Below are 16,126 nucleotides of genomic sequence, written 5' to 3'. Positions count from 1 at the left end.
TTACTCTTGAGCCTGAGTGGCGGCTCATGGGGGCGGAACAGAGCGTAGTGCCAAGGGCGGAACCCGATGGACTCCAGGACCCCAAACCAGCTCCTCCAAAGCCCCGCCTCCAAACATTCAGCCCCGCCTCTTGCAGTAGACCCGCCCACGGCCACGCCCCCTCGGGAGTGGACTGGGGCTCTTATTGCCTTCCCTGGTCCGGGAGCCTACTGGGGAGAGGCTCCCGCCGCCCAGAGCTGCGGCCTCCGCATGGCATGGAGGAACCGCTCTCACCCCCACCGGAGTCCGGGCTACTCTCGCCGCTGCTGCAGGGAGGCGGAGCCGCTGCTGCTCCAGAGCCCGGAGCCCGGCAACACCCGGGACATGAGACCGCGGCGCAGCGGTACAGCGCCCGCCTGCTGCAGGCCGGCTACGAGCCGGAGAGGTGACGCCCAGGGCTAGGCGCGCGGGCGCATCCGGGGCGGGCGGCAGAGAAGGGCGCGGTAGCGCCGGCAGACCCGGTAGCACTGCGGGGGAGGCCAGGGGCAGGTCCCCTCTACTGCCATTCCACTTTCCCAGACGCAGACTGTCATACACCCGACTCTGGCTGGCAGATGCAGGCGGACACTGTGCAAACAGTTCAGTGCCGCGTTGCTCCAGGGAGTTGGGGAGAGAGCTCAGGTTGTAATATCGCTCCCTAAAATTTTATCTAAGATCCGACCCATACTACACACTCAGCGACGCTTGGTGCAAATGGCTCCGACCTCTGGGGTACAAAAAGTGTTTGTTGAAGTCCCGGTCCAACGTTGCTTTCTCTTCAGCTCTTCTTCCTAGAACTGTCTTCAGTAGGTGTGGGTGTCCGGATTGAGTGTTTCCCTAGGACCAGGAGAAGGTACTCGCATTTCCTCACGAGGCACTGAGATCCAGTGAGGCTGCTGCTGTTCACTCCCTGGAAAGACTTGTACCCCAGTGCGGGGGCTCTGGAAGGCAATGAATGAGGGTCGCTGGAGAAAGAGTTGGGGCAGTGAACTGGGCCTCAAGGGAACTAGCTGAAAAAAAAAGAGACAGCGGCTAATCTCTGGATTGTATCACAGTTTGCAATGCAATCCTACTGTCCTTCCGGTCCAGGGGATTTGGACTTCTTTCTCTACCCCATCTGCTGGTGTTCAGCAGCTTGGGGAGGTGACCCGGCAGCTGGGCTTTGGGGGAAGGGTGGTCTGGGGAATTAGCCAGGTAGTTCTGCCCAGGGTCTGGCCGCTTACGTAAGAACTTTTAACAGCTTTAGGGGCTTGAAGTCCAGCCCCTCGTGCCGTTGCTGGTTGTCTTTTTAGAACTGACTTAGGCTTAAGCAACCCCCCCATCTTTTAATAATAGAAATGTAGGTTGGAGGGAGGGCTTGGGGTTTTAGAGAGGCGCCACTATATGGGAGGTAGCGGGCCGTGGCACTTGTGAGCTTGAAGGAAGCTAGAATTGTAGAATTTCAGAGTTCAGGCAGGTGCATCTCTTTTCCAGATGTACTGCTGCATCAAAGGGACAGTGCCAACCCCACACCCTCCTGTGCCCCACTTAGGCTCTGAAGGACCTGTGTAAACTTGAACCCCAGCCAGGCAGTATAAGATTCAAAACCTGACGGCTAGACCCCCATCCGCCTCCACCAACCTGAAGTGTAGGAAGAGGCAAGGGTTCTATGAGAAGCGCTGGGCTCGAGTCCAGCATTACTGGACTCCCTGGCTTGAACTTGGGTGAGCCCTGACAGCTTATCCCAGCTTAACAATGCTAATGTTGTCATTACCTTTCCCCCTCTAAAAGTGTTTTGAAATCTCGTTCCTCTAAACAACCTCAGATCAGATAGAGTCCTCTGGGCTGCTTGCCTGAACTTCGGTGCCCTGGTGGACACCATTACCCTATTCCCCTGGCTTGGACCTGCCCCCTGCCCTTGAAGCTGTGAGGAGGAGAGTCTCGGGGGACCAGCTGCCCTTCCTTTCCATGAAGAGGTCCACTGGTTGCCTGGTGTCTCCTCCCTGTGGAGGAAGCAGCTGGGGAATTGCAGGAAGAGGGAGGTGGGGGGAGTCAGGGGGATGGATTAAGTCTCTAGAAAAGGACAGCCTAACTCAGCCTTGAGCCCAGCAGCTTAGAGTAATGAAGAGCTCTGACATAGGTCAAAGCAGGAGGGAGACAGGGCCCTGAAGTCTGTAATCACTGGGAAGGTGACCCTCCCCATAGCTAAGGCTGCCAGCCTCCTCTCCTGGGACCCGAAGTCCTAAGCTGGGGCAGATGACACATTAAAGTTACCTGAGGTGGTAGGGTCCAGCTGCTCTCCTGGGTACCATCCTTGGCTGAACCCTGAACCAGAGCCAGTCTTGAAGCATGGTGTAGGGAAAAGTGACCCATAGCAGGTTCCGTAGAAGCCCAGAGAGACTACTGGGGCAGGCCATGCTCAGAGCCTGTGATTGACATGGTAGCTATTTCTTCTGTGTCTGGGAAGGGCAGTTCAGAATGACCAGGGTGTGTCTTCTGCCTAATCCCGATGCTCTGACTATTGGTAGCAAGCAAGAGGTTCTAGTGCTGGCTCCCCGTATGGCCTAGGCTTTGAGAATGAAACCCTGAGTGTTGGAGAACCAGAGGAGTTTCCTGGCAAGCAGATACCAATCCCTACTTTGCCAAGAACTCCACAGTCTCCTCTCCTTTCTGATGCTCCAAGGTCTTCAGAACTCACACCAGGCCCTATCCTTTGGGCTTCACTGGTGCCCCCCTCCCAAGAGCCAAGAAGACATCTGTAAATCCTCTGTAGCACTTGAGCTCTGTGGGAGACTTTCCTTTCCCTTTGCACATGGATGGAACAGCCTCTGTTTTCCTGGCAGGGTCCCGGGGGCATCATTGGGAGGTTGGGCACCCCAGAGAGCCTGGTGGCTTGGAAGCCAAGGCTCCCCTGGGCCTGGCTGTCACCACACTGTTGAGAGGTAAACAAACCAGCCTTCCTGGGACGGGGAGGGAAGGAGCCACACAGCAGCTCTCAAGACAGGAGGGGGAAGAATGTCTCCAGGACACCTAGTGTTCTCCCCAAAAGTGTGGGAACTTCTGGAGGGCAGGCTAGTGGCTGAGGGAAAGGGTAATGATCTAGGATAACACTTTTGGCCACCTCCTGCATGTGTGAATGGGTTTGCTACCTAATTTTATTGTCTCCCACATTGATATCTGGGTCTTTCTAGCCACTCAGAACTGACCACTAAAGTTCTCCTAAGCAGGGGTGGGGGGAGGTGGGGGTGACTTTAAATTGCCTGCTTCTGTCCTTATTTATATGCATACTTGTTTATGCCACTGCCCCAAAACTTTGAGTTTTCCCCAACTTCTAGCCTGACATTATTATCCCTACTCAAAACAAATTTTCTTCTCTAGACTAACCTTCCTGTTCTCTAGATCTTTCAGGAGCTGAGAACAAGGGCTCTCTCTCTCTCTCTCTCTCTCTCTCTCTCTCTCTCTCTCTCTGTGTGTGTGTGTGTGTGTGTGTGTGTGTGTGTGTAGTCTGGGGCGAGCTTTGCATTGCACCTATGCCTGAGGAGACCCAATAACTGTCAATTAATAGTTTGTGGAGTATATGTGCTCATTTATAAAAAATGCTTTGAAGACTGCAGACTCAAATATCAAGCATTTTTTTAAAAGCTTCCTCCTTAGGAATTGCATGAATAGTATGGGTAAGAATCGTAGTCCAGGGCCCATCTCCTGCGTCTGGGGAATTTTGAGTTCAGATTGATATTTCAGGGCTCTGGGGTTTTTTTATCCGTGTTGGGAGAATGACTATAGAGAAAAAGGCAGAACCGCAGAACCACATTAGAGGTACCCTAGCGTAGGTAATGGGAGACTAAGGGCTCGGTGGCCTAAGGAATCTAAGGGGCCCAGCCAGATTAGGGGTGAACCCTGTGAGGGACACTGCTGAGATTCCGGGAAACATGTTGAAGAAAGAGGAGCGGAGGGGGCGTGTCTATGTTTGGCTCTTTCTCTGGTCTCACATCCTGCCCGCAATCCCCCGTCCTGGTCGCCAGAGTCGAGGTGCCATTGCGGGGCGTGAGTGCAGCAGCGGCAGCAGGGCGAGTCGGGCAGGGCCTTTGTGCGACGAGGGGCGGAGGCAGAGATCCCCGAAGGAGGGGCTGGAGGAGAGGGCGGCGCCCAGGGCCTCCCTCCGCAGCCGCAGCCCCCGCCCCCGGCCCACAGCGGCAGCGTGGCCTCGGTGCGCGTCAGCAGCGGCAGCGGCGGCGGAGGCAGTGGCAGCGGGGTGGCCCGCGCCGGTGTTTATGTCGGGTCGCGGTATCTCCCAGCAGCATGGCGGACTACCTGATCAGCGGCGGCACCGGCTACGTTCCCGAGGATGGGCTCACCGCGCAGCAGCTCTTCGCCAACGCGGATGGCCTCACCTACAAGTAAGCGCTGAGACTGGCCCTACCTGGGTGAGCACGCCGCCGCCCGGCGGCTCCTGGCCCCCGCCCCACACGTGCACGGCTGTTCCTCGCTGACGCCCGAATGCCCTCGCCCAATAAGAGTGACTTGGGGCCAGTGGGGGCTGGGCAAGGGAAGGAAGGAGGCTCGCACCAAGAATAGAGAGGGACGTGGCACAGCGACATCACTGCCCAGGGAGCCTTGACCGATAACTGGCTAGATCCGAGGCCAGCTTGCTCCCTTGCTATCCTCCTGGATGTCTTGGCCATCCTAGAGAGGCCTTGGGATATGCGGGAAAATGAGAAGTGGCTATTCTAGGGGGACTTTAACCAACATGATCCAGGATGTCGTCCTTCCTCAAGCCTCACCATGAAAGCAGGAAGGTCCCAGGATCCCATCTGAAGCAGCTGGTGGAATAATAATTCCCAGGAGGGGGCCCATTGGGCAGTAGAGTGGCCCTTTCTTTTCATATCTAGTCCAGCCCCCTTTCCACTTGTGTGGTTTCCTGCCCATATGTTGGGACTGGTGCCCTCCATGAATATTCTGTGCTAACCCTTCAGGCCCACTCCACGTGGCGTTTTGGAGAAAGGTAGAGACCTACCTGTCTGCCTCAAGCTTAGTTTGCATTTTCCTGTGGGCCCTCAGCCAGTTCTCCCTGCAGGCCTGGCGCTAGCTGTGTCTCCTGGCTGCAGGACAAGGTCCCTGCCAAGAAGGAGCATCAGAACCCTTGATTAGGGCAGAGTAGTGCTACTGGAGAATCAGTAGCATCTGTGGCCTGTCACCTGCCATCTCACCCTGGTTCGTAAATATTCCTGTTTGTCCGGCAACTTTCCTGTTGCTCTGACCAGGGCACCCTCATGAAGGGTGATTTTATCTAGAAGATGCCAATGGGCCCAGACTCTAGCGTTTCTTCTCTGGCCTCTAAGTGAGTCACAGAGGGCTCACTGGCTGCCAGGGGAGGTCAAGATAGGTAAAAGTTCTTTGCTGCCTTGGTAGTCTTTGACAACTGAAGAGGGGCTATATCTTTGATTGGCCTTTTGCTGCTCTCCTAGAGAAGTTTGAAGGGAACTCTTAAGAGTTTCTTTTAGGCTTGGTGGCAAATTAGTCACTGCACGCCTATCTGCCCTGTGGCTTTTTTTTTTTTTTTTTTTTTTTTTCTCGGAGCTGGGGACCGAACCCAGGGCCTTGCTGCCCTGTGGCTTTTGTTTTCTGCATGACACGTGCCTCCTGCTTTGCCTAGCTGGGCTCAGAGTGTGTCCATCTAGACTTCCTGTGACTTCAGGTCGACTGTGCCCATAGTGTCCCTGAACTGTGGCAGTGTAGAAGTACCATGTAGGCCTACTCTTCCTGCTGTCACTCACGCGGACAGATGCTGCGCTCTGACGGGTCCCAATGGTTTGGACTTCTGGCTCTCCTTCCCATGTGTGTTGGTTGCTCCTGTCCCGGTGCCTGCTCTGTCAGAACATGTCCTGAGCTCAGCCCTCTGGGGTCCCTCCAGCTGCTCTGAACTTTGGTGACTCAGCAGTCCCAGCCTTGGGCTGTGCTGAGTTGCGCTTGGGTCTTGTTGTATCACAAACTTATTTTCAGATTCTGTGTGTTTTCTTTTTCTCTTGCAGTGCTGGGAATCAAACCTAGGACTTTGTACATAATAGGCAAATGCTCTATTACCAAGTTACCTCCTTAACCCAGATTCTCTATCATTTTGCTATTTTTTTTTTCCCCCTGAAACAGGATCTTGTAGCCCAAACTGACCTCAACCCCAATTCTTCTGCCTCTGCCTCCCAAAGTACCAGGATTATAGGGATGACACCTCCCCCCAAGTATAGCTTGTGTGTGTGTGTGTGTGTGTGTGTGTGTGTGTGTGTGTGTTGTTGTTGTTGTTGTTGTTGTTATTCTTTGCTTTTGTTAGGACTAAGAAAAAAATTAAGACAGGGTCTCTTTATATACCATTGCCTGGCTTGGAACTCACTCTCTAGACCAGGCTGGCCCCAAACTCACAGAGATCCATTTGCTTCTGTCTGAGTGCTAGATGCTGGGATTAAAGGTGTGCACCACCACGCCTGTCAAGGCAGAAATCTCAAACCAGCCACGGTGGCACACACCTGTAATCTCAGCAGGCGGAGGCAAGAGGGTCATGAATTCAAGGTCATTTTAGACAACAGTAAAATGCTGTTTTAAAGGGGGAAAGGGAAGCTAGGTTTGGCAGCAGGTACTCCCATCACTTGAAGCAAGAAGATGAGTACAGTATTATCCCTGGCTATGTAGCAGATAATCTGGCCAGTAAACCACAGATTGAGGAGTCTTCAAAGGCATGCATTGTATGTACTGTGTGTGACCCTATAGGCAACTTCTGTGTCCTTTCACAAACTCTGGATGGCCTCTGGGTCTGTAGACCCTCTGCCATTTTTGGCTCTAGTCCCCGAGGTTGAAGCTATCAGGACATTATGAGTGGTGAGGAAGTCCTCTCATTCTGGGACCACAGGATCAGTGGATTCCAGCCTTTCTGCCCCTCTACCCGCCCCACCCTGCTGCCAACCCTAGGATAGCAGACCCTGGTGCTTTTGGACACCTCGCCCACCAGTCACTCTCATTCTGTCTGTCTTCACAGCGATTTCCTGATCCTCCCAGGATTCATAGACTTCATAGCTGATGAAGTGGTAAGTGCCTCTTCCTTTGGCTCAGGGGGGCTGACGTGTCTTGTTCAAGGGCAGGTTGCGGGAAGTCCCTGGGAGTTCATTTTTGCCTTTGACCCTTTGCATTGTGGGAGGAACCAGCGCACAGTGTACAGGGCAGAAACATCTGGGTTGAGGGAGATCCTTAGGAGTCTTGAGTGGCGGCCTCTGGGTTTGGATGATACCCTGGCCGGCACTGAAGAAGTTGGAGGGTTGGCACAGGAAAGGCCCTGTGAGGAGAAGGGCTGGGCGTGGCTGCTGTATTCGATAGACAATAAGGGTTAGCTGTTGTCTGAAGTGCTGAGCCAGGGCTGTGCTCTAAAATTATGATCACTTTGAACACAGTGTTCAGCAATTGGGCACTGACCCATAATGGACAAGAACTGGCAGGAGAGTTTGAAGGAGTGGGACTGGACTGGGGCGATGATCTGGGAGGAGCCAATAATTAGAAGGCCGAGAAGCTGAGAAGGGTAGAGACAATGGTGCAAGACAATTTAGGCAAAGGCAGAGATTCTGTCATGAACTCACGCCTGTGTAAAGTGCCCATTTCTGTGGCCATTTCTGCTTATTCTTTCCACTCTCACAGAAGGCCTGAGAGCCTGCACACGCAGCCGTAGGTCACTTATACACGGAGGAAACCCAGCCTTAGCCTGTGTGTAGAGCCGACCCAGACGAGATTTTTTTTGGGGGGGAGGGGATTTGGCCTGTTCTGGTTGTTCCCTTATGACAGCAATCGGGAGCGCTTCTCACTTTAGCCACTTAGTTTAACAAAGTTTATTGCACATCTGGGCTGTGCATCTTGGCTCTGAGCCGAACTCTGGTCTGACTGCTAGGAAGAGAGGGACTAGAAAGATATCAGCCTAGTCATGAAGGGTCTCCTTGTCCTATGGCCTCTGTCAGAAAGGCGGTTGCTACTTGGAGCTCGATGGAAGAGGAGACTGAATTTTCTGGGTGTGGGCCCAGTGCTCTGCTCACAATCTGTAATGTGCTTCAGGGGCCTATGAGTCTCCAAGGTTGAATCCAGAGCTTGTTTGGATGGTTTGGGGGCTAGATCAGTATTTATTGGCCTGATTCTCAGAAGGGTCCATGGTCTAGGTCCATGTGTAAACAGACAACCTGTGAATGTATTTAGGTAGAGTGTCTGTTATCCAAAACATTTAAGACCAAATGCATTCAGATGCAGACTTTTTTTTTTTTTTTTTTTTTCTCGGAGCTGGGGACCAAACCCAGGGCCTTGCGCCTGCTAGGCAAGCGCTCTACCACTGAGCTAAATCCCCAACCCTGTAGACTTGATTTTTTTAGAAACATTTGCATATATATATATATATATATATATATATATATATATATATATATATATAGTAAAGTTAGGAATGGGTCTAAATCTAAACCAAAATGAATTTATATTGTATATACATCTTACACGCTGCCTGGGGGCAATTATAAGAGTATTTTTTCTGCATTTGAAGGTGACTTGTCACGTGAGGTCAGGTGTGGAACATGGCACTTGTGATGATCATGTCTGTACTCAAACATACTTTAGCTTGTAGCATTTTGGATTTGGGAATCTTCGGATTAGGGATGTGTGACCTGTGTTAACAATCTTGACCTCTTTCTTGAGCTCCAGACTCCTTAGTAGTTTGGCTAGTAGATGCCTCCCTGGGCCTCCCTTTACCACCAACCCTTGTCACCTAGAATCCATGCACCCCACTCCCAGTGTCGCTTAACCTTGATCTCCCCTCTCTCTTCCCTTCCTCTTCCTTCTGTCTCCTTTTTACTATTGTCCTTAGTGTCATATAATCCAGGCTGGCCTGGAATTCAATATTAGTCACGGCTAGCCTTGAACTTCTAATCTTCCTGCCACATGTTGGGATTATGGGCCTGGTGCTCCTTGTGGCTTTCACCTCAACTGCAGCGACCTTGACCATGTGCCTCACATCCACTCTTTTCACGTGGAATGTCAGTTCCCCAAGCGCTGTACTGTCCACCCCTGTGTCACGAGGCCTGGCCTGTGCAGGATACAGATGCTGGCGACCGTTTGTCCAGTGGATAAAACCCTTCAATGGACCCTGCTTCCACCCTTAGGACCTGACATCAGCCCTGACCCGGAAGATCACACTGAAGACACCACTGATCTCGTCTCCCATGGATACCGTGACAGAGGCTGACATGGCCATTGCAATGGCTGTGAGTTGCTTGCCTGGGTGGGGGACTCCAGGGCAGGGGGACTGAAAGGGAATGGGGTGTATGCAAAGGGAAGAGGAGGCTAGCCTTTGCTCTTCCCATATACTTCCCTTCTATACCAGCTCATGGGAGGAATTGGTTTCATTCACCACAACTGTACCCCAGAGTTCCAGGCCAATGAGGTGCGGAAGGTCAAGGCAAGTACTGGTCCCGCCCTCAAAAAGATGCAGTCTGTTTTATCTTCTTCTTCTTTTTTTTTTTTTTTCCTTTTTTTTCCGGAGCTGGGGACCGAACCCAGGGCCTTGCACTTGCTAGGCAAGCGCTCTACCACTGAGCTAAATCCCCAACTCCCTGTTTTATCTTCTAAGTGATCTGGGTCCTAGGTGCCCTTCTTACAATGAAATATGGGCTTAACCCCCCCTTTCCCATTGGTCCTCACCCTATTGAAGGTTCTCGATTCTCAATTGCACACTGGGGTCCCCTTTGTCCCTGGCGTCCAGACTACGTGCCACCTTTGGGTTTCTTACAGCTAGCTCTTCTCTTCTTCTGTCTACAGAAGTTTGAGCAAGGCTTCATCACAGACCCTGTGGTCCTGAGCCCTTCACATACCGTGGGTGATGTTCTGGAGGCCAAGATACAGCATGGCTTCTCTGGTATCCCTATCACCGCAACGGGCACCATGGGGAGCAAGCTGGTGGGCATCGTTACCTCCCGAGACATCGACTTCCTCGCTGAGAAGGACCACACCACCCTCCTCAGTGAGGTGCCTGCAGGGCAGGGGAAAGGCAGAACTGCAGCACATTGGGAACTCCACACCTAGGGGCCCCAGACTGGTGCCTGGGACCAGGGACCAGAGGGAGGCCTGGCTCCTTCTCTCTCACCTGCCAACCTGCAGGCAAATGTTCCTGGCCCCACAGGTGATGACGCCGAGGATCGAGCTGGTGGTGGCTCCAGCAGGTGTGACATTGAAAGAGGCAAATGAGATTTTGCAGCGCAGCAAGAAAGGTACCGGGGAGGAGGCACCCCAGCTTCCTGTATGGCAGGGTTTCCATTATTCCTCAGCCCCTCGTGTCAGTCCAATAATAACACCAGGTCTTGGGGGAAACTTGAATAACCCTAGGCAGTGTGGAGCAGGATCCCCGATACTCTGCAATCTGTTTACAGAAGCCTATTCCCAATTAGGTGTCTTCCCAATGTTTTTCCAAACTAGCCCTGAGAGGTGCTTATCACAGTAAAAGAACTCTCTGGCCTTAGAAGTCTGGGAAAGGACTGAGGGGGAGTTCCAGGACTGGGGAGTCCCAGGCCAGCCGGAATTTCATAGTGGGGGAACTCCCATGTCAAAAACCAAACGAAAGAAAAAACTGCCCACTGACTTCTCAGAGTCTCTGAAAAGTCCTGCAGTTAAATGCATTTGATGGGACTGATGTTTGTATAACATACATCAAGTTCCTATGGGCTCTTGCTTCCCAGGTCCCCCTGTAGAGAGTTCTTTGGGTTTTGATATGGGCAGAGAGGATCCATGCCCCTCCCTCTGGGCAATCGCATTAAGACCTTGTCTTGGGTATTTTGTGCAGTGACCTGGCCCAGCAAGTGAAAAGCTGCCAGGGTTCAGGGGCTGCCTGTCCCACCAACCAGCCAGGGCAGGAAGAGCCTTGCTTGGGAAGGTTCTTTTCTTCCTGATTGTTGGGAAGAGGTCCAGGTCCTGGGTGTGTGCTGTCCCCTAGTGGCTGCCTTGGGTACTTCAGGGGTCTCTCCATTTTCATCCCATTCTTCCTTCCCACTACCCCGCTTCTCTTTCCTCCTGGTCAGGGAAGCTGCCCATAGTCAACGATCAAGACGAGCTGGTAGCCATTATTGCACGCACAGACCTGAAGAAGAACAGAGACTACCCTCTGGCCTCCAAAGACTCCCACAAACAGCTGTTGTGTGGGGCAGCTGTGGGCACCCGTGAGGATGACAAATACCGTCTGGATTTGCTCACTCAGGCCGGTGCTGACGTCATAGTACTAGTAAGGAGGTGGCGGGTTCCTCTGCATGGCCTGGGAGGCCCATTTCACCTCTATGAAGCCTTTGCTCCCTGCTTTTCTTTCTGCTTCTCTGGTATCAGAATTAGGCTAATCGTCGAGCCCAGAACCTACTACGGCCCTCCCTCACGTACAAGGTCATTTACCCTGATTAGCCGGGCACTGAGCTCAACTTTATACACGTTCACTTGTTTAGCTTAGTGTCTAACTTAGTTAGCAGCAGCCTTTTGGGTGCTGGTTCAATTCCCATGAGGGGACCTGGCTGTTTAACCTGAGCTTCTTCACAGGATTCATCCCAGGGGAACTCAGTATATCAGATCGCCATGGTGCACTATATCAAGCAGAAGTACCCCCACCTCCAGGTGATTGGGGGAAACGGTGAGTGTGGAGCGTCCCTTCTCGGCCCTTCAGAACTCCTAGGTGATGGCATTGTTATAGGCAAAGGGGGAAACGAGTAGCATTTAGGTCGGGGGGAGGTATACGAAGATCCCAGGATGCTCCTGGGCAGGGTGGAGGCACTACCCTCACATTCCTCCATCCCCAGTGGTGACAGCGGCCCAGGCCAAGAACTTGATCGATGCCGGTGTGGATGGGCTTCGTGTGGGCATGGGCTGTGGCTCCATCTGCATCACTCAGGAAGGTGGGTATCCAGAGAGGGGGAAGGACTGCCATTTTGAGCCACCCTGGTCCACTGTGGCCTCACAGCCTCATTCCTGTTGTGTACAAACTGAGTGTCTGCCCCACCAAGCGGTTCTCAGGAGGGGAGTTCAGGCCAGCACCCAGGCTTCACCTTACCTTGGCATAGCTGTGGGAAGAGGCAGGTGTAGGCAGATAAAGGGCATTTTGGAAGCGGACCAACCTGCTTTTCAGACTGGTTGTGGAGATGCTGTTGATATCACTCTCTTTTTTTTTTTTTTTTTTTTCTTTTTTTCGGAGCTGGGGACCAAACCCAGGGCCTTGCGCTCGATAGGCAAGCGCTCTACCACTGAGCTAAATCCCCAACCCCGATATCACTCTCTAAGGTTGGTGTAACACTCCTATAAGGTGTGTGTTGGAAGACAGCTGAGGGTTTGGATCGCATGTGGCATGAAGAAAACAGGTTTCTGAACATCCAGGAGTTTCGTAAACCCACATTGCCACGTGTAATAGAGCAGTATCACCCCGCCCCATCTCCCGAGAGCAAAACATTATTCCAAAGGTGGTCCTAATAGCCCAGCTATTAGGTATTAGCTGCTAGTGTAAAGGACTCATTTACAGGAAGCTGTCTCCCCAGCAGCTGGAGCTCGAGGCCACCAGTCTTGAGGTCCTGCTTCTGAGGGCTGGCACTGATCCCTTGATCCATATCCTTTCTGGTGCTGCTGGTGGTGGGTGTCTTAGGAACCTAGAAATGGTTTTTCCCCTGCTGTGAGGTCCCACCTTAGGCCTCAGAAACACCATCTCTCACAATCCTTTCTTCATTGGTGGGGAGAGATACAAGGAGAAGAGACCTTCACACTGATTTCATCTCTGTCTCCTACATCCCCCTTTCCCCAGTGATGGCCTGTGGCCGACCCCAGGGCACTGCTGTCTACAAGGTGGCTGAGTATGCCCGGCGCTTTGGGGTGCCGGTAATAGCTGATGGTGGTATCCAGACTGTGGGCCATGTGGTCAAAGCCCTGGCGCTCGGAGCCTCTACAGGTGAGGGGAACCCTTGGCATGGGCGGGAGAGCACTAGACGCCAACAGGGCAGTTAGAATAAACGCTGTGGAGTGGGAGGCATTCAGCCCTCAACCTTGGCCTCTGCAGTGATGATGGGCTCCTTGCTGGCTGCTACCACGGAGGCCCCTGGTGAATACTTCTTCTCAGACGGGGTGAGGCTTAAGAAGTACCGAGGCATGGGTTCCCTGGACGCCATGGAGAAGAGCAGCAGCAGCCAGAAGCGATACTTCAGGTTTGTCCTCATGCCCTTGAACTCCCGCATGCCCTTGACCTCAGACGGATACCTGAGATGGTATCCCAGGTTCTGGAGACCAGAGCGTGGGTTATGTCGTCTCTCTCGTGGCCTAGGATGTGGCTGCGGCTGTGGCTGCTGTGGGGAGGATCCTTCTGGGTGGTATTGTATCTGTACCCTGAGCAGACCTCGGACTGCTTGGCTCAACCTCCCCACCTTCCATGCAGTGAGGGGGACAAAGTGAAGATCGCACAGGGTGTCTCGGGCTCCATCCAGGATAAAGGCTCCATTCAGAAGTTTGTGCCCTACCTCATAGCAGGGATCCAGCATGGCTGTCAGGATATTGGGGCCCAAAGCCTGTCTGTCCTGCGGTGAGTGTTGTAACTTGAGGGGGCAGCAGAGGGGCCCCAGGAGGTTTCCCTTTTTCCTCTTCTCTTTTTGTCTTCTCTTCATTTGGGGGTGAGGGGTGGGGCAGTGTTTCTGACTTATTCACCTGCCCACCTCACAGATCCATGATGTACTCAGGAGAGCTCAAGTTTGAGAAGCGGACCATGTCAGCCCAGATAGAGGGCGGTGTGCACGGCCTACACTCGTAAGTGGGGAGCCTCCTTACCATCGCTGACGGGTGCTGGGCTGGACAGGTTCAAAGGCTAAACCGAGGTTCCAGGGCCACTCTGTTACCCTGTCTACAGAGCCCAGTCCACCCTGGAACCTCGTCATGGAGCCTCGTGGAGGCTGGCTGCTCCCCTCCCTCCCAGACAGGGCATGGGAGGTGCGGCTGCTAGTCCTACCTGGTCTCCCTAGCTCTTGCTTGCTCAAGAAGCTTGGTGGCTGGTAGTGGGGGCTATTGGTGTTGGGCTCTTGTTGGTGGTGGCCCCAGGCAGGCAGTCAGGCAGAAAATGGGGGCATGAACCCTCTGGTGGGGAAACGGGCAGAGAGACAGATGCCAGGCCCGATGATGCTGGTGTGACTGGGTTGGGGGCCGAGCTAGATGGCAGCCGTAGTTGTAGTCATGCAACCCACCCCGGTCAAGAGGACCCATCTCCCTAAGCCTAGGCGGGCATCTAACCTGTGTCTCTTTCTGCCCCACCCTCCCGTAGCTATACCTTTCTGCCGTGTAAGTAACTGCGCTGCCGGGGCCAGGCGTAGAATAGAGCAGGGGCAGTCGGGGTGGGCCATGGGCTGGGAGAATGGGGATTGGGAGGGAGGTAGTGCTGGAGTGTGATCAGGAGACGAAGACCCAGTTGGGTCTCATTCCCCGCACCATGGTGGAGGAGGCCAACCACGGCCCCTCCTCCAATCAAAACACACAGCTCATTGTGGGGTACAAAGAGATGCCTGTAGTGACAGGCCTGGGGCTGCCCCATTAGGAAGGACCTGAGTCAAACCATCCATGGTGGGCATGGTAGATACTGAAGGTTGAGCTAGTTGAAGTCTGCTCCGTGGGGACGACTGTGCTTTCCTGAGCTGCCCCGCCCTCCTGGCCATCAAGGACAGTTCACTCAGGTGTGGCATTCATTGGCTGGAAGGAGCACAGCTTTCTTTGGGACCAGCATGGTTTTTCATGGAGCCCTGGCCAGAGGAAGACAGAGGTCCAGGGCCACCTCTGCCTCCTCTAGCCCCCTGGCTGAGAGGCAGGTCTACAGCCCCTTGTCCTATCCCAAATTGGGGGTTCCATGGGCAAGAGGATGCTGGGAAGGGAGTAGGGGCCACACACCTTCTCTTAGCCCCATCTTATTTGTCTTCACAGTTACGAGAAGCGGCTGTACTGAGGACAGCGGCGGCGGCGGCCAAGGCAGTGGAGGGGGAGAACCCCGGGGTTCCACTCCGGGAACAGCTCCCCTCCATAACTGAGTGGTCCATAGATTTGCACTACGGGTTCCCCAGCTCCTTTCCAGGGAGAGGAGTGGAGTCCCTGAGGGGACTGTGGCCCCTCTCTGGGCAACTCCACAGAGTCAGGTAGCCCCCTGTGCCAGGCTGCCCCGTGAGATCTTCTGGGTTCCCCCTTCCTCAGCCCCCTGAGCCCAGTCAGCCTTGGTTCTCAGGCCCTGTGCCTGCCTCAGGTCTTTCTTGCTGCAGCCTGCTCTGGCCCAGTATCCAACTCTGACCCCTGGGGAAGGTAGCCCCTCCTGGCTTCTCCTATAGGGCACCTCTCTCTCGCTGCCCCCTTCCTCCCAGGAAATGGTGCTCTCCTGACCCTGCCTCTGACCCATCCTTGGAGTGCTGTCCTCTCAGCCATGTGGCACTGTGGGTTCTGACCCTAGGCCAGGGGGAGGTCTCTGCCCCCTTCCTCTGGCTTGAGGCTCCCATGGGGCCTGCTCCTCAGCCTAGTTCCCCGTCTCTGAGCCCAGGGAGGGCCTGATGATGACCGCCTGCCCTTCATTCCTGACTCACCATTGTCCCCAGGTGTACCGTCCCTGCCCTCTCTTCTCAGCTGCAGCTGAAGGCTTTAACTTTGCACACTTTGGGGTCACAATCGTGTCATTATATATTAAATAATCTGAATAAATCAAGCAGTTATCAATGCCTCTGGGATCTTGTTTCTGTCTTTGCCCTCAGGATGACTGGCCCCTATCCTGGTGGTGATGGGGAGTCCCATCAGGGACTGGCCTCTACTGGAAGATGTGGGGATGCCATACTTGAGAGCATACTGAGGTGGGTGGGCCATATGCTAGGATGACCCCCAGGCCTGAGCCTGCTGGCCAGCGGTTCCTCCAAATGGAAACTATCACGGGAGGGCTCATTGCAGCTCCCACTGCAACCTTGGACAGGTGGGAGTATGGAATGGAGGTGACCCTGACCACTCAAGGCCTATGACCTCACCAGCTGGGACTCCCCTGTCCCAAGGCAGATGGGTGAGCTACCACTGTTTACTGTGATTCAAGACTGTCTGCAGCCTCCATTTC

The 16,126-nt window shown here is 53.7% G+C and overlaps 1 protein-coding gene across 8 annotated transcripts; it reads left to right on the top strand.

The window, feature by feature from the left end:
* The first annotated feature begins 213 nt into the window (after nt 1–213).
* Impdh1 (inosine monophosphate dehydrogenase 1) lies at nt 214–15,748 on the top strand. Of its 8 annotated transcripts, none has more exons than XM_087658001.1 (16): nt 214–424; nt 4,293–4,394; nt 7,019–7,067; nt 9,168–9,269; nt 9,389–9,463; nt 9,823–10,029; nt 10,184–10,271; nt 11,076–11,275; nt 11,578–11,668; nt 11,835–11,930; nt 12,824–12,967; nt 13,076–13,220; nt 13,448–13,591; nt 13,729–13,812; nt 14,321–14,337; nt 14,971–15,746. In XM_087658001.1, exons 1-16 carry the CDS (start codon nt 255–257, stop codon nt 15,072–15,074), a joined length of 1,818 nt encoding a protein of 605 aa, XP_087514127.1. In that variant the 5' UTR covers nt 214–254; the 3' UTR covers nt 15,075–15,746. The 8 variants fall into 8 exon arrangements, with proteins under 8 accessions (XP_087514127.1, XP_087514126.1, XP_087514125.1 ...); XM_087658000.1 differs by lacking the exon at nt 14,971–15,746 and adding an exon at nt 14,718–14,913 and having other exon boundaries at nt 4,296–4,394; XM_087657999.1 differs by lacking the exon at nt 14,971–15,746 and adding an exon at nt 14,718–14,913.
* The last annotated feature ends 378 nt before the right edge of the window (nt 15,749–16,126 follow it).

The sequence above is a fragment of the Rattus norvegicus genome, chromosome 4, assembly GCF_021556685.1.
Source record: "Rattus norvegicus strain SHRSP/BbbUtx chromosome 4, alternate assembly SHRSP_T2T, whole genome shotgun sequence".
NCBI lineage: Eukaryota > Metazoa > Chordata > Mammalia > Rodentia > Muridae > Rattus > Rattus norvegicus.
Note: the sequence above shows the minus strand (reverse complement) of the source record. Positions and strands in the feature narration are given on the sequence as shown.

What these genes read in the sequence shown, in the direction of transcription:
- Impdh1 (XM_087657999.1), top strand. Translation starts at nt 255, where the DNA reads ATGGAGGAACCGCTCTCACCCCCACCGGAGTCCGGGCTACTCTCGCCG. An exon ending in TTTGCAGCGCAGCAAGAAAG is followed by an intron (nt 10,272 to 11,075) that starts GTACCGGGGAGG and finishes CCTCCTGGTCAG; the next exon opens with GGAAGCTGCCCATAGTCAAC. An exon ending in CCAGGTGATTGGGGGAAACG is followed by an intron (nt 11,669 to 11,834) that starts GTGAGTGTGGAG and finishes CTCCATCCCCAG; the next exon opens with TGGTGACAGCGGCCCAGGCC.